Source organism: Bactrocera tryoni, unplaced genomic scaffold (genome assembly GCF_016617805.1).
Source record: "Bactrocera tryoni isolate S06 unplaced genomic scaffold, CSIRO_BtryS06_freeze2 scaffold_11, whole genome shotgun sequence".
Taxonomy (NCBI): domain Eukaryota; kingdom Metazoa; phylum Arthropoda; class Insecta; order Diptera; family Tephritidae; genus Bactrocera; species Bactrocera tryoni.
Genome location: NW_024395824.1, coordinates 2,623,264 through 2,647,045, shown reverse-complemented (window position 1 = coordinate 2,647,045; position 23,782 = coordinate 2,623,264). Strand labels below are relative to the sequence as shown.

Sequence of the window (23,782 nt, the reverse complement as noted above, 5' to 3'; positions counted from 1 at the left end):
TCACCATCTGCTAAGGAAGCTGCAAATTTGTTTGCTAAGGACTGGTCTGGTTATTCAAACGATACAAATTTTTCTCAAACTTTTGTAGCTGACAAAACTCGCCTGTTAAGCGAAATATATTTTCCCCCTCCTAATCCCTCCTTCTATCTGCAAAAGAAATTGATAATCCAATCACGAAGGAGGAATTTAACAATTTCATTAACAGGGTTAAGGGCTCCTCTCCAGGACACGACCGCATTACTTACGTAATGATCAAAAATCTCCCCGATTCATTTAAAATGAGACTGATAAACCTATATAACAGCATTTTTTCATCTGGTATTTTTCCTCAAAGTTGGAAGTGCGCTTTTTGTATCTCCCATCCACAAGCCAAACAAACCAGCGGATAATATATCAAGTTTTCGGCCCATATCCCTACTTGTATGTAATAGTAAAGTTCTGGAGAAAATAATTGCCCACAGGTTGATGTGGTTTGCTTCTAGAAAACAAATTGTTAAGCTCTACTCAAGTTGGGTTTAAAAGCGGTCATAGTACCATCGATTCCCTATTAACTTTCGATCATTTCTGTTCGAATGCTTTATCCAGTAAAAAACACATCACAGCTCTTTCCCTTGACTTCCAAAAGGCTTTTGACCGCATTGGAGCACACGTAGTTTTAAGGCAACTAAGAAAGTGGAAAGTGGGTGGCAGAATGTATAACTTTGTCAAAAACTTTCTAACGAATAGAAAATTTATAGTCAGAGTAAATGGCGTTTCATCCGAGATATATGATTTGCAGAATGGGATTCCTCAAGGTTCTCCTCTTTCGGTAGTGTTATTTATTATTGCATTTGACGAAATAAGTCAAATTATAGATAAGTACAAAGTAAGTTACGGGATTTATGCTGATGACGTTTTAATATATACTAAAGAGGACAGCCTTGAAACGGTTCAGGCGATTTTTTGTAAGTCCTTAATGACATTACTGTCTGGTCGGCTCAGTCAGGAGCGATTATATCATATGAGAAGTGCAATACCTTGCATATCTGTCGGAAAAAATGCTGCCCAAATATAAAACTATGTCATAACAATGTGTATGTAAGCAATGTCAGCAGTTTGAAAATATTAGGCGTTTTATTTGATTGTAAATACACTTTTAGGTTTCACTGTAATTATATTAGAAATAAACTTATCAAACGCCTCAATATTATAAAATATTTTTCGTCTAAAAAATCATTTGTTCATACTACTACACTTTGTAATATTGTTAAAGCATTATTTTTAACTGTAATTGACTACGCGCTGCCAATCTATGGAACCTGTGCCAAAAGCAACTTAAATCTTCTCTGTGCTGCATATTACGCAGCGGTGCGGAAAAGCTTACGGGCCTTCACCACCACTACCGTCGACAATAGGCTAACTGAATCTGGACTCCCTAGCATAAATGAGAGAATCGAATACATGACTGCAAGCCTTATATACAAAATTTTATGCTGCAATAACAGCCACCTCTTTGACGAAATACTTAAAGCTTCCAATCGAAAGTATCTTCCAAAGCGGCTCTCAGCGATACACCGTGTACTGATCACTGCCAAGAAATTAAATGTATCAGTTAAACCAACTCGGAAAGTGTACCCAAACTACCCGCCTTGGCTGCTGTCAGACTTATCAATTGAAACCCGTTTACAAACATTTCAGAAGCAAAACACCTGTCCACAACTTTACGCGCAAAATTTTCTGGAATATAAAGCTGAGCTAAGTCAAAAAGCATTCAACTTTATTTTTACCGATGGTTCGAAAACCAAATTTTCAACCTCATTTGCAGTAGTCTCTGAAAACCTTGATGTTTTAAGAAAAGGTATCCTGCCTAATCATTGCTCCATCTACACCAGTGAAATCTTTGCTATCTATCAAGCCGCCTTAATTGCATCGAAAACCAAGGGCAATTTCTGCATTTGTACTGACAGTCGGTCTGCCATTGATGCCCTCTGGAAATTCGAAAAGGACAGCGTTCTAGTAACCCACACCAGGGATTTGCTAATTAAACACAAAAACAAAATTAAATTGATGTGGATTCCTGGCCATTGTGGCATCCAAGGCAATGAACTAGCTGACTCTGTTGCGAAGAGTCTTCATAATGACCCAGTTATCTGTTTTGACACTTTTGAAAAGGCCGATTTGTCGAGATATGTACGGCAGTATATTAACAATAAATCCTTACTAAAGTGGAAAGAATATGTTCACCATTATGCAGATATTAATCCAACAAAAATTAGGCCTACTTTTCCTTCCGATGCTAAACAGTCAGACATTCTCGTTTTCACAAGACTTCGTTTGGGCCACACGCAGATCACTCACGGACATCTTCTTAGTCATGGAGTATCATCATGCAACGTTTGCGGGGCAATGAGCACATCTGTGAAGCATATCTTGGACATCTGCCCTCGCTTTTCTATTCAAAGGCAACGGATTTTTGGCCTGACTGTTCCATCACAACTTCTTTCCGACACTGCAGCACTTAACATAAGCAAGATATCTAGTTTTATAGCCTCATGCAACCTATCTCATTTAATTTAGTTAACCTTAACTGTATAATATTTGTAATCCATAAACGAAATGTAAATTAGTATTCTTTTGTAAAACCAGCTGATGGCCTCGAGCTAGTGCTGTTTCTTTTTTTTCTCTTGTTTCCTGTATATTTATTGTGCATGAAATAAATAAATATCTATCTATCTATCTGTTTTAATTGACTTGTTTTTTAATGAAAGCCATGCTCAATTAAATCGGTAATTTCGTAAACCAAAGAGCCTAAATTATCCTCACAACTTTAAGGTTTTGACTTGCCAACAAAAGCACCAACATAAAATATTGGCCCATTATGAATACGAAATAAAATTGTCCATAACTGAATTCTTGAACTTTGAAAAAGCGGTAAACTGTCTATGTTCATATCAATGTTCAATGTGTGGTCTAACTGTCTATATTATTTAATTGTTATTTTAATCCAACATGCATATTGTATATTCGCCACCAGCAATAGTTGAAATATTTGGCTTGAGCGGACAAGGAACTCTTAATGACATTTCTACTTCGAAGAATTTTGATCAAGTCAATTGCACATGCGCGTGAAACTCTATGTCTTATTAACTACTCTCCTAATTCTTCATTTAAATTAAAACTCTCTACACAATCTTATTCAAAACATGTAAATTTTCCTCTAATTCCATTTCTATATTATCTGCATTATTTGCGCATTGGGCAGTAATAAAAGTGTAAATTAATTCAATAAGTACTAATAAAAATAGTAATAATATACAAATACCAGTCTAAAGATACAAAATAAAGTTTGCTTGTGAAATAAGCCAGCGTATTAATTATATGCAAAGTGTTGGTGCATTTCACCAAACAAATTTTATATTAAATAATAAATGAAAATTAAATAAAAAACTAATAATAAAAAAGTGATGATGCAAAATAAAAAATTATGGCAGCAAAAGAAATTGCAAGTAAGAGACATTTGCGTCGTTTAGTAAGAAATGAGAGGTATAGGTACGTTGAAAAATTTGAAATATTACTTTGCAGAATTTTATTCCAGAAAGATTGGTGCCAAATAGGGTGGGTCGATTCCGGACTTTTTTCGATTCAGGATTTCTAATAGTGCGGAAAAGTTGCCTTAGTACTTCCTGCTTCCAATGCAACTTTTTGTTTTGAGATCGGATTGCATCTTCAACCCCAACTCCGGCCTTGAAATTTCGGAAATTCGCCTAAAATCGTGAAATTGTCTACCTAGCGCCTGAAATACGCATCTCATGGCAAAATGTATAAAACAAAAGTTATTTGTCACGTCATTTGCTACCGAAATGGTATGAGTGATCATGGCCGTAGGACGAACTGCTCCCGAGATACGAGCGAAAATGCGGCGCGCCACAGTGCAAGGTGAAAATCGGCTTGCGGCCACACTTCTTGACGTTGATTTCGCCGAGTGCTATCACTCACATTCATTCACCTACGCCAAAGGACACGTTCGGATAGGTCTCCACACAAATATTTTTTCATCGAGTTCCTTAACTCTTGTCTGTGATTTCGCCGAGTTCTATAACTTATATTCATTTCCTTGCGCCATACGACACGTTCGGACTGGTCTCCACATAAATATTTTTTCATCGAGTTCCTTCACTCTTGTCGTTGATTTCGACGAGTGCCATCACTTATATTCTCTCAACAGAACACAGAACTCAAAATGTCTGTATCTAAATGTAAATTAAGACAGAAATGTCCAGTTTGAAAGATTTCGTTTAGGGAGACTCCGAGGCGACAACTATGAACCTAGGAGTGAAGAGGTTACAGAAATAGTTGCAAAAAAGGTTGAAAAGAGTTTCAAAAAGTCATCTATTCCGATAGTTTCACACACCAGAGTTGTACAAATGCTCACCACATACCATAAGAAATTTCTGACTCTTAAACAAATGTTTTTAAGGAACCCAATAGGTTTGAGCTCTAAAAGAGACGACTTTGTCTCTTCTGCCGGAAAATTATTTGACATCGCTGCTTGTAAATGCATTTATTTTTCTTCTTGCACTTGTCCAAAGGAAAGAAAAGTTCCTATCAATGAACAACCATTTCTCTTGGACCAGAGAACCAGAAGAATTGGTCGCATTGGAAGTTTTGATCTACCTGAAACAAAAAAGATTACAAAGAAAAATTAACGTGAAGAAAAGCTTTCAAAACGTCATTCAACATCAACACTTACCAGAAAAGTATCAGTTAGAACACGTGACCATTCAGATCAGCCAGACTCTCATACAGACGACAACAATGTAGGTGCGTCGCACATGGATTCTTCCAAAAACGATGCTGATCATGAATTTTCTCTTCCATCCTCTAAAACCAAACAAAACACACTAATATTAGAACACACTGCTTTAGCTGCCCAAAGATTTGGAGTAAGTGATAGAGCAGCGGCCTTGATTGTTTCATCTGCTTTTCTGGATGCCAAAAAATCAGGTTTGATAACAGAGGATCAGACTAGCTTTGTCACTGACAAATGCAAGATTAGTCGGGCAAAATAAAGTGTTGGAGTTAAGCTCCAAAACACCGAAAGTATTGACTCTGTATATGGGCTGTATTTTGACGGCCGCAAAGACAATACACTTACACAAGTCAACGAAGGTGAAAAGTACTACCGCGACACTGTCAAAGAGGAACATATTTCTCTTATGGCGGAACCTGGTTGTCATTACTTTGGCCACGTCACCTCTCCTCCCGGGTCAGCTGAGGATGAGACGCAAGCTATATGGCAACATTTGCAAGACAATTCAGTTGATGTGGAACATCTAGAAGTTGTCGGTGCTGATGGCACCAACACGAACACAGGTTGGAAAGGAGGAATCATTCGGAAACTAGAGGAAAGAATAGGTAGGCCATTGCAGTGGGTTGTTTGTCTTCTACATTTCAACGAACTTCCATTTCGTGCTCTTTTCGAACACATTGATGGTGTCTCAAAGAGTCCAAATACACTCTCTGGCGACATAGGTAAAATGCTCCCTGATTGTGAAAAGTTGCCTGTTGTCAAATTTGAAAGTTTTCCATCCTGCCAATTACCTTCTGAGGTTATTAATCCGCCCCAACTTAGCACAGACCAAGCTTATCTCTATAAAATATCGAAGCTGATATTTCCGGTCAATGTTCCTCAGATTTAGCGTCGATGCATCCAGGCAACATGTGAAAATCTCGCTGGCTCACCTGTGCAAATAGAATTCTGAGATTATACATTTCTACTGACAAACCAACAAAGGAAATAAAGATTTTGGTCAAGTACATACTTACAGTTTACTCACCTTTGTGGTTCTCAATAAGAGTCAACAGTTCAATCAAAGATGGCTCGCGCCATCTCTATGCTGCAATTCAAAGGTCGAGATACTTACCTGCTAAACTGCGCAAGGTTGTCGATTCATCCATTCAACAGAATGCTTTCTTTGCTCTTCCAGAAAACATTCTCCTTAGTATGATGACTGACGAACGGATAGAAGTCAGAAAGTTGGCCCTTGAGGGTCTTCTGGCAGCCAGAGAAGCAGAGTCTGACACTGTAAATGGAAGGGTTAGATGTAATAAAGTGCCAAAGTTGAATTTCAAAGCTAATAATTATTACGATATGATTAACTGAAAGACTATTACCTTGACTGTTCCACCAGTTCTTTGTTCAATTTCTAACAAAGCACTCATAAAAGGGCTGTCGGGAGACACTGCAGAGGTATGGAAATTTAGTGAATTCCCCTCTCACACCGTGGCAGTCGAGAGAACCGTCAAACTGGTGACAGAGGCATCTTCTAAAGTTATTGGCCCCCAATCTCGTGATCGTTTTATACGCTCTACACTGAAATCTAGGCAACAAGTGCCAAAATTTAGTACAAAATCTGATTTTATCAATAATTGGTTGGTCGGGTTGGGCTTGGGAGGAACCCGAAGAGCAGCCACCTCCACGCGGTGGGTTCTGGGTGACCAATACAGCTTAGCTGAGAGCTGCAACAATTTTCATCTCGATCTCAAAACAAAAAGTTGCATTGGAAGCAGGAAGTACTAAGGCAACTTTTCCGCACTATTAGAAATCCCGAATCGAAAAAAATCCGGAATCGACCCACCCTATTTAGCACCAATCTTTCTGGAATAATATTCTGCAAAGTAATATTTCAAATTTTTCAACGTACCTATACCTCTCATTTCTTACTAAACGACGCAGATGTCTCTTATTTGCAATTTCCTTTGCTGCCATAATTTTTTATTTTGCATTATCACTTTTTTATTGTTAGTTTTTTATTTAATTTTTATTTATTATTTAATATAAAATTTGTTTGGTGAAATGCACCAACACTTTGCATATAATTAATACGCTGGCTTATTTCACAAGCAAACTTTATTTTGTATCTTTAAACTGGTATTTGTTTATTATTACTATATTTATTTTTACTTATTGAATTAATTTACACTTTTATTACTCTCTTTACACTATAACTCAATTATTACTTATACATTTTATTATTTTTTTCCGCACTAAAATTACGCACTTTCATTCTAAACGAATTAATGTGAAATGATGCGGGAGCACGCGTCAAATTTTTTGACGTCCGTTGTCTATGTTGTTATTGCAATTTCATTTTCACATTGTCTTCATTTTTAGTACAGCTTCTTTGCCTATCGCGAAATAAACACAAACAAAACGGCTGTTGTTAGGGATGAGTTTTGCCAATTCACCACTTCCTTGCATTCCAAATCCCTAGCGAAAAGACAAATTACCAGTACTGCATTCGTTAGTAGGTTTAGCGCACTGTAATCATCGTCCATACAATGTAAACAAAGGCACACCGAGAGGTACCCATGAAGAAACGTTCGGGGTTGAGTTTCTTTTGTCATCCAAGATTGTGGACTTTTCTTAAAATTAGGGAAAAGTTGTCACAAAAATATTGGTTATATATAAAAATGTAATAATTTTTCAAAATAAAATTGTTTTACTTTAATATATATTCTTAAAGAAGAGGCCAATATGATCAAATAAACAAGTAATTAAGTTTTTTATTTATGCCTTTTTTTAACTGTGGTATGTAAATAAATGTTCACCACAGAAAACTTTTAGGTGCAAATAAGCATTCATGCCAAATAATGGGATCCAGAATATGCTTACTCAAAGCCAAATTTATATTTTTGTAAGACAATTTGTTTGTATTTATTTAATTGTTTTATTCTGAAAGCTGCATAAATTACCTGAAGATGCTGACCCATCAAAAAACCGAAAATATTTAAATACAAGGTGCTTTCTAAAGGGAACAGGACAAAAAAAAATAGAACAAATGGTTTTTTCAGCTAAATCAATTTATATTATTCAAAATAGTCTCCTTCTGCTTCAATACAGCTTTCTGCGCGGTCCAAAAGCATGTCGAACGAGTGTTTTAGCTCGTTGGCCGTTATGGCCGCCAATATACCGGTTCAAGCCTTTTGAATGGCGTCTACGTCTGCATAACGCTTTCCTTTCATGAGCCAATGCATTTTTCCGAAAAGGTAGAGGTCGCGCGGTGCCATACCAGGTGAATACGGGAAGTTGTTAATGGTTAAAATGTGAATTTCGGTCAAATAATCGGTCAAAATTATGTCCTTCGAATGTTGGATTCTGAGCAATTTTTGGTCGTCAAATAATTTGTGTAGAACAAACCGTGCACATACCTTTCGTAAGCCCAAGTGTTCGGTCAAAATGCGATAAATCGAGGTTTTGGAAATGTTCAATTCCATTTCCATGAATTTCAATGATGGTATGGGCTGATTTTTGATGAATTAACGCATAGTTTCGATGGAATTTTTGGTGATGACGGATTTTGATTGGCTGTTGATCGTCATTTATGTCCTCACGACCACTTTGAAAACGCTGAATACTCGTGCACTATGCTACGGGAAAGGAAATCATTGTTTCATCAAGTGAAACGTTTCGGTAAAAGTTTTACCAATTTTAAAACAAAATTTAATGTTGGGTTTTGTTCGAAGGTCATTTTCGCACCGATAACACAAACATATTGACACTTAAAACACAATAACTTCACTGCCAATCAATGAAATGTCATGAAATTCTCACTAGACACTTGATTAAGATGGCAGATTCTAGCGCACCAGTCGACATATAGTTTGCGCAACCAGGGGGCGCTAGATACAAAAAGGCCTGTTTACTTTGGAATGCACTTTGAATATTATCTTTTGCAATATCACCCTCGAATTCGCAATTTATATCTATATTTGTAACTCAAGAACGGCTGAACCGATTTGACTAAAAATTGATGATGAGGTAGCGTGGAACCTCAGCACGGGCATAAGCTACTTTCTATCGTTCTATGATACAATTCACAACAATTCATAAATAAAAAAAATATATATTTCAAAACATAAGCATGTGTTCAGAATCATTTGAACATTTTTTTTCTTCAAAATTACAAAAAAAATCACACCGCTAGTACAGTGGTTGTTGTTTACATGTACATATGTATGAATTATAGTGATAGTTGTAACTGAATAAGAAATCATTATTTGAGATGAGTGCATAATAGCTGACAAATATTCCTGAAGCATTGCACAGAACAATGCAAGATTTAAACAGAGTTTTAGTACGCTCTGAGCATCAGCCACTAAATCACCCCTGTGTGGGGATTCTACAAGAGTATGCTCCGTTCTTGAAACCCTCCGCTAGTCGCCACATCTTTTCGTAGATCTTTTGAGCATTACGACTGTCGGCCAGCTTATCAAGCTCTTCGTACTCATGCATTTCGGCCTCTATTTTTTGACTGCAATTGCGTCTTGCTTCCATCTTCACCTCTCGGTATCTTACCCCTCTTACACCTGTTGTGGTCGTTTATAACGTTGCGAGGTAGGCAGTCTGTTTTCTTTCCATTGCGATACGGCACTCATCATCATTCCAGCTGTTCTTTTGCACCTTCCGAAAACCAATGGTATCGTTTGCAGATGTACGTAAGGAGCTTTAAATTGCGTCCCACAGCTCCCGTATACCGAGTTGGTTATGAGTGCTTTCAGAAAACAGGAGTGCAAGTCGAGAAATTTATTGTGATTGCAGCTTCTTGACGTTGAACTTTCCTTGCGTTTATTGACGTGCGCGGCGGATGCGTATCTTGGCTGCCACAAAATAGTTGACCGAGTCGATGTTAGGACCTCGGAGCGTACGCAGGTCTAAAACAGTGGAGACGTGTCTTCCGTCTTTCACAACATGATCGATCTGGTTGGTGGCTTTTCGATCCGGAGACAGACAGGTAGCTTAGTGAATTTTTCTATGCTGGAATCTGGTACTCAGTTAACCATATTTCGGGCCTCGATTTTGACATCGTGGCGGGGACAGGTCTCATAGATGAGCTCCAAACGCCAACAGAAGGCTTCTTTGGTCACATCGTCCATCTGTTCCATCGGGGCGTACACGCAAGTCTGTGATATGTTTGAAGAATTTAGCTTTGCTGCGGATTGTTGCTAGATGTTCATCCACCGGCGGTAATGTCAGCCTTCACTTAAACGAAGACATTAACCAGCTAAGGAGCGACACCTTCCCAATTAAGGACCGAAAATTCTAGATGAATGCCATTAAATCGTTATCCTTAATGCGTTTGCTATGGTCGTCATCAAAAGGAGGTTTTTCTTACGAGGCTGTTTATTGCTTTTCGTTGGGGGAGTTTTTTTACGTGGCGGTTCCCAGTTTAGCTCGCCGTCAAACGGATATTCTTGGTCTAGGACCGAAAGTTGTGAGCTACTTGAGCCAAATTTAAAAGAAGCGCTTCTGACCACTCCAAAGTGAATGGCGATAAAAGATCTTTTCTCACTTACGTGAACTTCAACACATGACTCCATCTTCCACTTGACTTTTGGCCTGGAAAATAGGCAACTGACCAGATATTCACCAATTCACAGACCCGTGAAAAAGAATCGATACACACCACCTCTTTGTCTATTTCAAAGCTGCTTTTGACAGCACGAACAGGAGCTGCCTTTATGCCGAAATGTCGGAATTTAGTTTCCCCACAAAACTAATACGGCTGTGTAAACTGACGTAAGCAATACCAAAAGCTCCGTCAGGATCGGGAAGGACTTCTCCGAGCCGTCCGATACCAACCGAGGTTTGCAGAGACATGGACGTTGACAATATCTGATGAGTCGATGTTACGAGCTTTCGAGAGAAGGTTCTGCGGAAGATTTATGGTACTTTCCGCATTGACCACGGCGAATGCCGCATTCGATAGAACGATGAGCTGTGTGAGATATACGACAACATTGACATAGTTCAACGAAATAAAAGACAGCGGCAGACGAAAACACTCCAGCTCTGAAAGTATTCGACACAGTGTAGGAAGCAGAAGAAGAGCTCCACTCCGTTGGAAAAACCAGGTCGAGAAGGACCTGGGTTCACTTGGAATCTCCAATTGGCACCACCTTTCGAAAATAAGAAACAATTGGCGTGCTGTTGTTAACTGGGCTATAACCGCATAAGCGGTGTCTTGACCAGTAAAGAAGAAAATTTATGTGATGTATTTGCTGCATAAATATGTTGTCATCAAAAACACATTCTCTGTAACTGTCAATACTTGACCTTACAAATAGACAAATATTTTCTGAAAATTTAGCCCTATGAACTCCGGCCCACATAAAAGCTTGAAAAGCTTTAGCCCGATTTCGATCGTTTTTAGCCATATGATGAGAAAGCTTGCGCTTGTGAACAGCCATGCATCATCCATACAAATCCAATTTTATCCATACGACGGCTACTAGAAATAAAGTTGTATCCCCGTACATTAATTGTAGCAAGATTTATGTGGTGAAAAGCAAAAGAATCAGATTGAATTTAAAACTTTGTTATATGGGAAGTAGGCGTGGTCTTGTGCGATTTCGTTTATACTCACAACGTAATATAATAACGAAAGGATCGTTTTAATTTGATTGAAATCGGTGGAATGTCAAATTAACATAAAAGCAGACGGTGCCACGCCCAGTGTTCAGATTTGCCACGGCCTTCTATGAAACTTTTCCTTGTCATATACAATGTGAAGTTTAATGCTTCTGGCGTATTTGTATAATGCATTTAGTAGTTTTCCATATTTTCCGTAATGTGGAGAGTGGGCTTGTTCTCTTTTAGATTTCTCGCATTTTGAGAAGGTGCTGAAACGAGGTACGTAAACATGTTTAGGTGATATGGTTGTAAAGGTTTATAAGATATGTACATTAAATCTATTAGAATGCGGGGATTCGTCTACTTTTAAAATTTGAGCATGCAGAACCCCTCTCCTTTCCGTTCACTTGTAGCTTATTTATGACATTTTAAAGGTTTTCGTAAACTGTCATTTTATGGGCATGGCAATAATCGGATTACGCCGATAGCTCTATATTTATTTCTATTTGATTTAGGTGATACAAACAATCGTTAGCAAAATAAAACTATTATTATCTATAGCAACATGTTGCGAGAGTATAAAAACTTTGCGAAAGATTTCAACATGTATTATTCAACGAAAGGTGAAAGGACTACAATCATGTTCGGTATCTTATAAACTTCTTTATGCCAAGTGTACTCGGTTCTATTAGTGTATTTTGCTTCGTATTCAAGGTATTAGTATTAAAATCTGTCTAGTTTAATCAAATGAGATATATAATATACATTATGATACAATATAAACTCAACCCAAGTGGCCTATTTCTTATTTTGGGAAAGATGGCGTGTTTTCATTGGATGATGTAATTTTTCCTTTGCGCGTTACATTTAACACAGTCGTATACAGCAGTAAATTTCACGCTGTTCTGTATATGTTAAGTTGCAAATACGAATACCAGAGAACGTAAATTATGAAGAAGGTTCAACTGCGGACAAGCGTGTGAACTGTCAAAAGCTAACAAAATGCGGCGAGCGGGTTTCACCAAAGTAACTCAGATGGAGAAGTTTTAACAGTGGTGCGTGAAGAGAGTTGAGCATTGAATGAAAAATATGCTCAGAAATTTTCACTTCTATTAAAGATGTATGTATGTTGAGCTTTTTCTTATATTTTTATAAGTTTACATAGAATCATATTAATTGATATGATTATTACTTTGCGTATTTTTATGCATACATACATACAAAACTGATAACATTCTTATTTAAAAACAAGTAAGGAAGGGTGTCACCGAACATTTTATACTCTCGCATGATGAAGTGATAATCGAGATTTCATTACCCGTCATTCACATATTTTTCAAATACCGTATCTGTAAAGTTTTATTCCGCTATCATCATTGGTTCTTAATGTACATATATATTATACAGAGAAGGCATCAGATGGAATTCAAAATAGCGTTATATTGGAAGAAGGCGTGGTTGTAAACCGATTTCACCCATATTTCGTACATGTTATCAGGGTGTTAGGAAAATATTATATACCGAATTTCATTGAAATCGGTTTACTAGTTCCTGAGATATGGTTTTGGTCCATAAGTGGGCGATGCCACGCCCATTTTCAATTTTTAAAAAAAGCCTGGGTGCAGCTTCCCTCTGCCATTTCTTCCGTAAAATTTAGTGTTTCTGACGTTTTTCGTTAGTCGGTTAACGCACTTTTAGTGATTTTCAACATAACCTTTGTATGGGAGGTGGGCGTGGCTGTTATCCGATTTCTTCCATTTTTGAACTGTATGTGGAAATGCAACGACTCTATAGAGCTTGGTTGACATAGCTATAGTAGTTTCCGAGATATGTACAAAAAACTTAGTAGGGGGCGGGGCCACGCCCACCTTTCCAAAAAAAGTACGTATAAATATGCCCTTCCCTAATGCAATCCTTTGTGCCAAATTTCACTGTAATATCTTTATTTATGGCTTAGTTATAACACTTTATGACATCTTCGAACTTAACCTTCTTATGGAGCCAAGGAATACGTGTACCAAGTTTCATCATGATATCTCAATTTTTACTCAAGTTACAGCTTGCACGGACGGACGGACGGACAGACGGGCAGACGGACGGACGGACAGACAGACATCCGGATTTCAACTCTACTCGTCACCCTGATCACTTTGGTATATATAACCCTATATCTGACTCTTTTAGTTTTAGGACTTACAAACAATCGTTATGTGAACAAAACTATAATACTCTCCTTAGCAACTTTGTTGCGAGAGTATAAAAATTATGAATACGCAGACCCACATACACATACATATGTATGCGTAGAAATATAAATATGTCACCCAAAAAATCTATAAGCATTGTTCCACAAAAACAACATTCAAATAGCATCAGCCGGGTCACAAGTCAGTAAGGCAGCCAAATAGTCGATGCCCAAATTTGTAGGAAAACACACATCAACAACATTTTCCTTCATGAACGCAAGCGCATTTTCAACACGCAAACTCGCTTCATTCATAAAAACAAACACCATTACGTCTCCCCGAGCATGCCTTTGCCTACAAGCGTCTTTTAGCGACGATGGCAAAAGCTAAAAGTCATAAATTGAACAATTTCTGATGTTCTTTTAAAAGGGAAAAGTATCAACCCCGCAAAGTACAGAAAAAAGTGACAAAAGTGGCAAAGCTCGGATTTTCTACAAACAACACAATAGGGGTATTATCTTGATCTAGCAAAAGGCGCACGGTTCACGAATTTCAGAATTTTCCACTTGGTGTAACGGCACAACAACAAACACACGCAGAAACTTATTTGCAATGGCTGTAAAATATGTCATGTTTATTTTCGTGCAATGACTCGTAAAAATAGAATTGCAACTCTGTTTTAGCTGTCATTTTACGTAAAGACATATTATGCCGTTAAATTGTTGAGGAAAGTAAGTTTTAAATAGATTTTATAATTTTTACTTAAATTATAAAGATTTGTTACAGTTGTTTTGTTAAGAATGAATACAGAATGTGCGCCAATTCACAATAGTCATTCTCAATAAATTGACCGAATCAGCCGTTCATATATCTCTAGATTCTGCGATGGGTGCTCTCTTGGTCTTGCATATTTCGGTATAGGATATTTGCATTTTGTGTCATAGTGCAATCTTGCAAGAGCAAGAGAATCCCCTAATATTGTGGCGCTTTGTCGTCGCGCCAGTCCTTCAAAACATTGACTCTTTGACAAAACGTGAGCTTCGGTCATTGGTTGTCCGTGACAACGGAGATTTCGTATGAAACAATAAGAGTACATGTTTACATACAATGTTGGGTGTAGAAAAATTTTCAAACATTATGCATATGGTGCTTTTTGTTTACTTGCTCACATAATTACATACCTACGTGAATATGTGCGACCGCTTGATCTTTTAACATGTTATCAAAACTTTTAAAGGCTTGCAAATAAATATGTATATACTATGTAGTAAATATATATCTTATCCTACCTACATTAATTAAGTCTTTAGGTAACAACAAAAACATGTCTTAATTATACATTTCAAATGGTTTTAAAAAATTCATCATTAAATAGTTCAATTTGTACGTACATGCTTGTGTGCTTTGATATAAAATATATAGAAAATATCTATAGAATATATGCTGGGTCGCTTGCGCATTGCAAATATGCGAATCTGTTAGCGTACATAAATGCTTAATTCCAAAACGCCCCTTAGAAAAATTAAATATCGTAAAATTGGCAACACCATGAGCCTTCTCTATGACATACGTTCTCTGGTAATACTACTATTTTTGATCGCTTTTATAGTATGGGTTCTATAAACTTGGTTTGTAAGCATTGTTTGGCTAAACATTTTGCTTCAGAGTCTACAATGCGTGAAACAAATTTCTTTACTCTGTGTTGTCAGAATAGTTTTGATATATCAAAAGATATATAATATATATAAATAAAAAGGCAAACAATTATTTCGACAACCTCTCGATAAAATTTAAATACTATTAACATTGTTAATAAATTGTATTTTGTATTGGGCGAATTTCGAACACTGGCGACCATAGTCTAAATAACTAACTGATATTTACCGTATAATGGCAACCAGAAGTTTGCAGTACTTGCAATGGCTATATTGGGGGTAGGGTAGTATTGACCCAGTTTTATCCATTTTAGGCATAAGAACACACTCATATAACGATAGAGTCAATCGGAAGCTCGGAAATTTTTATTTGAGATCAAAGAGGCTAGGGGAAGTATTGACCGAATTTTTATTAATTTTTGACACAAGGGTACAGTGCTTTCAGAAACAAATTCTTACCGAATTTCAACAATGTATCCCACATATTTACCAATGTTTTCAGTAAAAATTCAGCTGTAGCTACTGGGGTCCTTAACTTAGGTAACTGGGGGTTTGAAGTTATAAGTTATACTCCAATTTAGACAAGTTTTAGACTTTATATAGCATACCTTAACGGTACTATTTGTGCAAAGTTTTATCCCGATATATATATTGGTGCTTGATTTGTATACTATAGCGTAAGAATGGGATGTAATTTAAAATTGTGATATAAGAGAAGTAAGCGCAGTTGTAAATTTATTTAGCCAATTTTCCCACCATACATAATAGGATAATATTCATACATGTCGAATTTGTTTGAAATTGGTTCAGCAAGAGTTGAGACCTATTAGCATTTAGCCAGTGGCCCACGAACTGTATAATTTTGATACCAGCTCCTATAAAGCCCCTTTGTATCATCTTGGATTTAATGTCTCCGACGTATTTCCGATTTCAGCCGTTTCTATTCTAATTCATTTAGCTAAATTGGTTTTCTGAGATATATGTACATATATATTAAACCACCGTAACCGCTCCCACCTTTTAAACCCGCAAATGCCATTACCTAATGCGATTCATTGTACTAAAATAGGCATTTGTATCATATTTGGGAGTTTAATTACAGCAATTTAATTATTGGCGTTTAGTGGGCGTGACAATGGTTCGATTGTAGCCATTTGCAATGCCAACCTTTTTTGGGTGCCGACTCGTCTTTCTGATCTTATACATAACTCTACATCTATCACGATTAGTTAGGTGAATACAACTATTATACACTGTAGCAACATATTGCGAGAGCCGATATTAATTCATTTATTTATTTTTTTTCAGGTCATCGATTTTGGTTCATCATGCTATGAAAGTCAACGTGTTTATACTTACATTCAATCTCGTTTCTACCGCGCACCTGAAGTTATACTTGGATGTAAATACGGTCGCGCAATTGACATGTGGTCATTTGGATGCATTTTGGCTGAGTTGCTTTCTGGGCATGCCCTTTTTCCAGGGGAAAATGAAAGTGACCAGTTAGCATGTATAATTGAAGTTCTTGGTATACCTAACAAAAACTTGCTTGTCTATGCCAAACGCGCAAAGGCTTTCTTTAACCCAAAGGGATATCCTAGATACTGTACGATACGCACAATGCCTGACGGTACGATCGTTTTAACTGGTGGCCAATCACGTAGAGGAAAGATTCGTGGACCGCCAAGTTCTAAAAGCCTGTCAAATGTTTTAGATGGTTGCAAAGACGCATTATTTTTAAATTTTATACGCAGTTGTTTAGAATGGGATCCACAAAAGCGAATAACACCAGCAGAAGCCCTTAAGCATCCGTGGTTGCGCCGACGTCTTCCAAGGCCCCCTAATTATGTTAGTTATTCTGGTGATAGCGAAAATATTAATGGTGACAATAGAAACAATCGCGATCATACTCCTATAAACGGTAAACATACAATACTGTAAAGTTCTGCATATACTTTGTACTTGATATATGAACATTACGTTATATAGGTAAAGATTACTAACGAGTATCTACTACTTCTCAGTATCTGGATTCTACAGCACAATTTTGCGAGCTTCTCAGGTTTAGTACGTCTCTATAATTAAATCGTTGAAGGCATATAAAGTGGACAATGATGCTCATGGCTCCTCCATATAGTAAATATGTTTCGCCCCTAAAAATTTTATAATTATGAACGTTTTAGTAATATGTAATGACTTTTATGTTGTAGGTCATTTTAAGACAACAGGGAACATGCTTTCAAAACAATGCATTTCTTTCCATAGTGTTATAAGTAACATGAATAAAGACGAACGTAAAAGTTATTTAAATGAAGGACAGAAAAAAATTAATTAAAATTAAGGGAGAATATTCTTTATTCAACAAGATCGATAATGCACTACATATTTGGTTTCTTGGTCGAGTAGGTGTAACAATAAAATATTTCACCTCAAAGTGGGCGATGTCACACCTATTGTGAAACTTTGATACTGCATCTGTACCTATGTAGATCTTCTGTTGTCTTATCTCTACTTTTAATTTTAATGACTCTGATGTTTTTGGTTTGACAGTTGTTGCATTTTTAGCAATTTAGAGCATAATCTTTGTTAAGAAGGTAAGAGTGGTTATTATCCGATTTTACCACCGTATCAAAGAAGAAGTAGTTCTTCTTCTTCGCGTGGACACCTCTAACGCAGTTATAGCCGAAAGTACAACAGTGAGTCAATCGTTATTCCTTTACGCTGTTTGGCGCCAAGGAAGTGTAGCCAGGTTCTTCTCCACCTGGTCTTTCCAAACGGATTGGAGGTTTTCGTAGCCGCTGTCTTTTCATTGGCTTAACTACGTCAATGTGTGGTATATCTCGAATAGCTCATTGTTCCATCGACTGCGATATTCAAGGTTGCCGATGCGCAAAGGACCTTGGCTGTGAATCTTCCGAAGAACCTTTGTCTCGAAAACTCGTCTCATCAAAATCCGACTCATCAAATATTGTCTTCGTCCATGCTTTTGCACTATATAGTATACCAGGACGGGGTAATGAGTGACTTGTAGAAGTTGGTCCTTGTTCAGTCCGTAGTAGCTCCTGTTGGCAAGAGTTATTCTGCGTTAGATTTCGAGGCTGACGTTGTTGTTGGTGTTCATGGCGATTCCAAGATAGACGAAATTACCTGTGACGACTGTTTGTTTCACGACAGAAGATATTTCGTCTACCAGACGTATTGACTTCGTTTGATTATCCAATTTGGAGAAAGTAGAACTAACCACGCGGTTGTTGATGTTAATTATATCAACATCATCAGCTATTCACTCTTATAAAAGATTGTGTCTTCTCGATTCAGCTCTTCAGCTCGAATTATTTTCTCCAGCAGTAGATTAAAGAAGTCGCACTATAGGCTGCCACCTTTTCTGAAACATAGATCTTGACGAAGCTTTTGGTATTGCTCAAATTTGAAATCAGCCGTATTAGTTATGCGGGGATACCAAATTCAGACATTGCTTCATAAAAGCAGCTCCTTTTCGTGCTCTCAAAAGCAGCTTTAAAATTGAGGAACAGGTGATGTGGGTTAGTCTTCTTTTCACTTTTTTTTTATAATTTGGGGCTTGAGGCATCCCACAGTAGTTGGCACAGATTGTGGATTTCCATGTATTACCTCTCTCGGCCAGCTTGTGAAACTCCTCGTGCTCACGCATTTCGGCCTCTCTCTTTTTTTTGTCTGCAAATGCATCTGGCCGAGATCGCCTTACGACAGTTCCCTTATATAGAGTTGCTGATGCGGGCTCTCAGAAAGCAAAAGTGTAAACCGAGTAGAAAATCGTTCGACGGTTTTTATTACAGCTTTACGTCGTCGAACCTTCCTTGTGTTTATTGCCGTGCATTTTTTGTAGCACAAAGACTTCGTAACTTCGCTGCAACAAGATAGTCCGAGTCAATGCTCTCACAACATGATCGATTGGATTGGTGGCGTTTCGATCCGGAGACAGCCAGTTGGTGAATTTTCCTATACTGGAATGTACTACTACAGATAACCATGTTTTTGGTCCCGGCGGAGTCGATTAGCCTCAACCCATTAGGGGATGTTTCATCATAGAGCCTGAATTTATCGGCCGTTGTGCTAAAGATATCTTGTTTGCCCACCCACCCAGAAAATCGTAATCTCTAATACGTTTGCGTCGTCATCAAAAGAAGCTCTTTGGCTCTTTCTATTGGGGTTAAATGTTGAAGATACGTTTCATCTATATACAAGTACCGTCTCAAAAATTTGAAATACTTACGACAAGACAAGTACAGTTTTCGGTTAAGGCTTTGACAGATGTGAATAAGTATTACAAAAACAAAATTGTGCTATCCAAATTCCGTTGGTGTCATACTTGACGTAGATTGTAAGCGCTTTAATAATTCGAGAAATAAATGTAACATATTTTATAGAATAATGTTGTGGAAAAGTATTTAATTCATTTTAAAAGAATACTTTTATCTATGGGCAACATAGGTACCTTTCAAACGCGTGGTGATTATGATGTATCCAGCAGTAGTTTCTTTTAGTGTACACAAATGAGTATACACATACGGTAGGTTCAACAAGAAAGCAATCGGCTGCAGTCACTCAAAAAATAGTGGTATCTTAAAACAGTCCACAAAATTATAAAATAATTACTACGAAAATATATTAATAGGGCGTTCAGTCACTACCATAATCAAATTAATTTAGTATATTAAGATTATAATTGAGAAACCAGTTTCTGCCTTCCGCGCAACTGGCTACTCGATTAAAGATAAGTCGGTAACACAGTACAACAGCTAATCATCAAGACAAGGAAAAAATTTAAAAGGTCATAAAAAAAACCGACACATACGAACGCCAAACCCTTTGAGGGTTTTACTATACTGACCTAGTACCATCACCCTGACTTGGAATTTCTCACCACCCAGATTTGCTGTTGTACTGTGTTATTATTCTGAACAAGGAGATTTTGTTTTATAAACCGTTTTTAAATTATCTTCTTTATTTCTTACAAAATAGAAATTTAAATATATATGTTGGCTCATGCAAATTATTTCTCCACTCCATTTTTCAGTTTTTACAATTTGGTAACAAAATGTTTTGCTTCACAGGAGCCTCAACTTCATTTTCCTACGTTTTAGGGTTCCATTGAGCTTCATTTTTGTGAAATAGCCACATCTAATTCATGTTTCCAGGGCGTATTGAAATTAACGTAATTATCTCTTTATACGCGCGAGTTACGTCAGAGACTCCACCCATTGTATCAGTACAATCCACTGCAAGCTATTTTAAATACGAAATTTGATATTCCGTTCAATTAGCTTCTTTAATGTATAAAATGATTATTAAGCAATATATCGCAAAACGACCACAGTAGTTGTTATTTTTTATTTACATTTGCTTTGTCGCAACTTTGTCGAAATTGATATCGCATTTTATTGCTTATTGTTCTTTGCCACAACAATGTTACAAATCAACATATGTTGTAACATTGTTGCTGCCATTATTTTATTGATTACAAACAAATTAAAAGTGGTTGAACTCCGGAAATTATTTTGATGTTTACGTTAAAATTTATGAATGAGTGAGCTAAGCAAAATCTTTGTATAAAAGCCATGTATTTCAATTTTATATTATTATTCAATAAAGTAATAATCAAGAAACTACAACTCAAGTTTCTTTACTGGCACAGTCGGTCGCGAAATAATTCTTAAGAATTATTGAAAACGAATCGTTTATCATTTTTTTAAAAAAGTGATATTTCAAACAAAAACTCAATATAATTTACAAAATTATATACCCACTATATAAAATAATGACATTTATGGTGAAGTGAAAGTAAAAGATTCATACACTTTTTAATATTAATATATTCTAGAAGGAAAAGTGACATTGATGAAAAAAAAACAGTTATAATTAAAATAGAAAAGTTTCTTCACCTATAATAATCACAGAAATTAAGCGAAAAAAAAAATCAAATACCATGGAGTATCAACCAACAGTACAAGAACTATTGAAGGATGCTCAAAGAATAAATGAGTTCAGAGGCGATGGAACGATCTCATTATCATCATTCATCAGAGAGGTAGACACACTTCTGCCCCTCGTACAGGATCAGAACGCAAGAAACTACATCTTCGCAAGGGTAATTGTTAACAAAATCCAAGGACCAGCTTTAGCCGTAATGAGGACTATTGGTGAGAATATGTCATGGGAGCAAATTAAACAAACACTGGTTGCAAATTTTGGAATTAAAGAGTCTTATCATTCTCTATACCAGAAGGTATTTTCGGTAAGAAATTATAATCTTAGACAATATTTTATCACATTAAGAGATATTTTATCAAAACTTAATGAAAAATATGAATATGATCAAAATAAACCAATAGAGTTTAAGCCACAAAATAATGAAAAAGTTGTGTTAAGGGCTTTTTTAAGCAATATAGAAGCAAACTTAGCATCGGTAGTGTTAAATAAAAATGCAAAAAGTATCAGAGAAGCATTCTCTATTTTGGAAGCTGAGGGACTAATTCGCGAAAATATTCATAATTCTAGTATGACATCGCAAAGATATTCTAGGCAACATCTACAGCAAGCTCAAAAATTTTCTAGTTCTAATAATAGGCAAATCCAGCAACGACAAAATTATCCTCAAAAGCAGGAAAATTATCCAAAAAATTCAGGACAAACACGGAATTTCGGGCAGTCTTTTAGACAAAATAATAATAATAATTTGTATGGTCAAAATACAGTTCGAGCAAGTGTTCGTACGAATCAATCATATTCCCGTCCAGAACCAATGGACACCAATTACAATGAGGAAGTAAATTTTCACTTGGAGTCAGGTCGGAAAATTTACCCATAGTATTGCTAACAATTAACAATGAAATAATTAAATGTCTAATCGACACAGGTTCATCGATTTCACTTATGAATAGTAATAAGTTGAAGTCATGTAACCGAATAATATTAAAACACCCAATTAAACTTAAGTCTTTACGAAACGAAAAAATAGTAAAAAAGGAAATATTCACAAACCTACCTCAAGAATTTAACGAGGATGGGGACATGGTTTGGAAATTAGCTAAATTTGATAATAAAAAATTTGATGCAATTATAGGCCAGAGTTTATTAAAACCATTGGGAGCCATAATAAATATGGAAAACAATACTGTTATAATAAATAATAGAACAATTAATATTTATCCAAATAATGAGAACGATAGCCATAAATTTGAGTGTTATGAGCTTAATCGGGAGGAAATTGAAAAATTACTACAAAAGCTTAATAAAGAAGAATATAAAGCCATTTCTAGCCTAATAAAAGAATATAATTGTTTATTTTATCAGGAAGGACAGGAATTAACAACAACTGAAAGTATACAACATGAAATATTAACCAAAACAAATAACCCAGTGTATTCCAAGATTTATAGGTACCCACAGATTCATGAGAAGGAAATCGTTAAACAAATTCAAGATATGTTAAAATTAGGCATCATTACAGAAAGTCGTTCTCCATATAATAGCCCTTTGTGGATAGTTCAAAAAAAACTTGATAGTTCGGGTAAAAAGAAATGGAGAATAGTGATCGATTATCGTAGGTTAAATGAAAATACGATTGACGACAAATTTCCTATTCACAATATAGAAAATATTTTAGATAAATTGGGAAGGTCACAATACTTTTCTACAATTGATTTGGCTAAAGGATTCCATCAAATCCTTGTGAAAAATGAAGACCGGCCAAAAACAGCATTTTCTACACCATTCGGTCATTACGAATTCATACGAATGCCTTTTGGTTTAAAGAATGCACCGGCAACTTTCCAAAGAATGATGAATTTTGTCCTAAAGGATTTCATCAATAAAATATGTGTCGTTTATATGGACGATATTCTCGTCTTTAGCACATCTTTGCAGGAACATATTGATAATTTACATAAAATTTTCAATGTTCTGAAAAAACACAACTTAAAAATCCAATTAGATAAATGCAATTTTTGTTGTAAGCAAACAAATTTTTTGGGACATATACTTACACCCCAAGGTGTTAAAGTAAACCCCGAAAAAATTAAAAGCATTGTGGAACTTAAGTTACCGAAAACACAAAAGCAAATTAAAGCATTTTTAGGAGTTACCGGTTATTACAGGAAATTTGTAAAAGATTATGCCAAAGTTGCACAACCTATGACCTCATATTTGAAAAAGATAAGAAAGTTAATACGAAAGACATTAATTATGTAAATTCATTTGAAAAATTGAAACGATTATTGACAGAAGCACCAATTTTGAAGTATCCCGATTTTAATAAGCGATTTAAATTAATAACTGATGCAAGTAATTTTGCAGTCGGAGCAGTACTACAACAGGATAATCACCCTGTGTGTTATGCCAGCAGAACTTTAAATGATCATGAGAAAAATTACTCTACAACGGAAAAAGAACTTTTAGCCATTGTATGGGCCGTTAATTATTTTCGCCCATATCTATATGGTGTACAATTTGACTTACAAACTGACCACCAACCACTTAAATGGCTTCATGCAAAAACACAATGTAATGGT

General features: G+C 36.3%; 2 protein-coding genes across 5 annotated transcripts in view; both read left to right on the top strand.

The window, feature by feature from the left end:
- Positions 1 to 19,644, top strand: part of LOC120779448 (putative dual specificity tyrosine-phosphorylation-regulated kinase 3 homolog) — a 200,671-nt gene extending 181,027 nt beyond the window's left edge. For all 4 annotated transcript variants that reach the window (XM_040111697.1, XM_040111696.1, XM_040111699.1 and 1 more), the window contains 2 exons: positions 16,542 to 17,154; positions 17,223 to 19,644. In XM_040111697.1, coding sequence (XP_039967631.1) covers positions 16,542 to 17,154; positions 17,223 to 17,236 — 627 coding nt within the window. In that variant the 3' untranslated portion in view covers positions 17,237 to 19,644. The remainder of the gene's footprint in view (positions 1 to 16,541; positions 17,155 to 17,222) is intronic.
- LOC120779449 lies at positions 961 to 2,725 on the top strand. Its single transcript, XM_040111700.1, has one exon. It carries the CDS (start codon positions 1,441 to 1,443, stop codon positions 2,554 to 2,556), a length of 1,116 nt encoding a protein of 371 aa, XP_039967634.1. The 5' UTR covers positions 961 to 1,440; the 3' UTR covers positions 2,557 to 2,725.
- Positions 19,645 to 23,782: the final 4,138 nt, after the last annotated feature.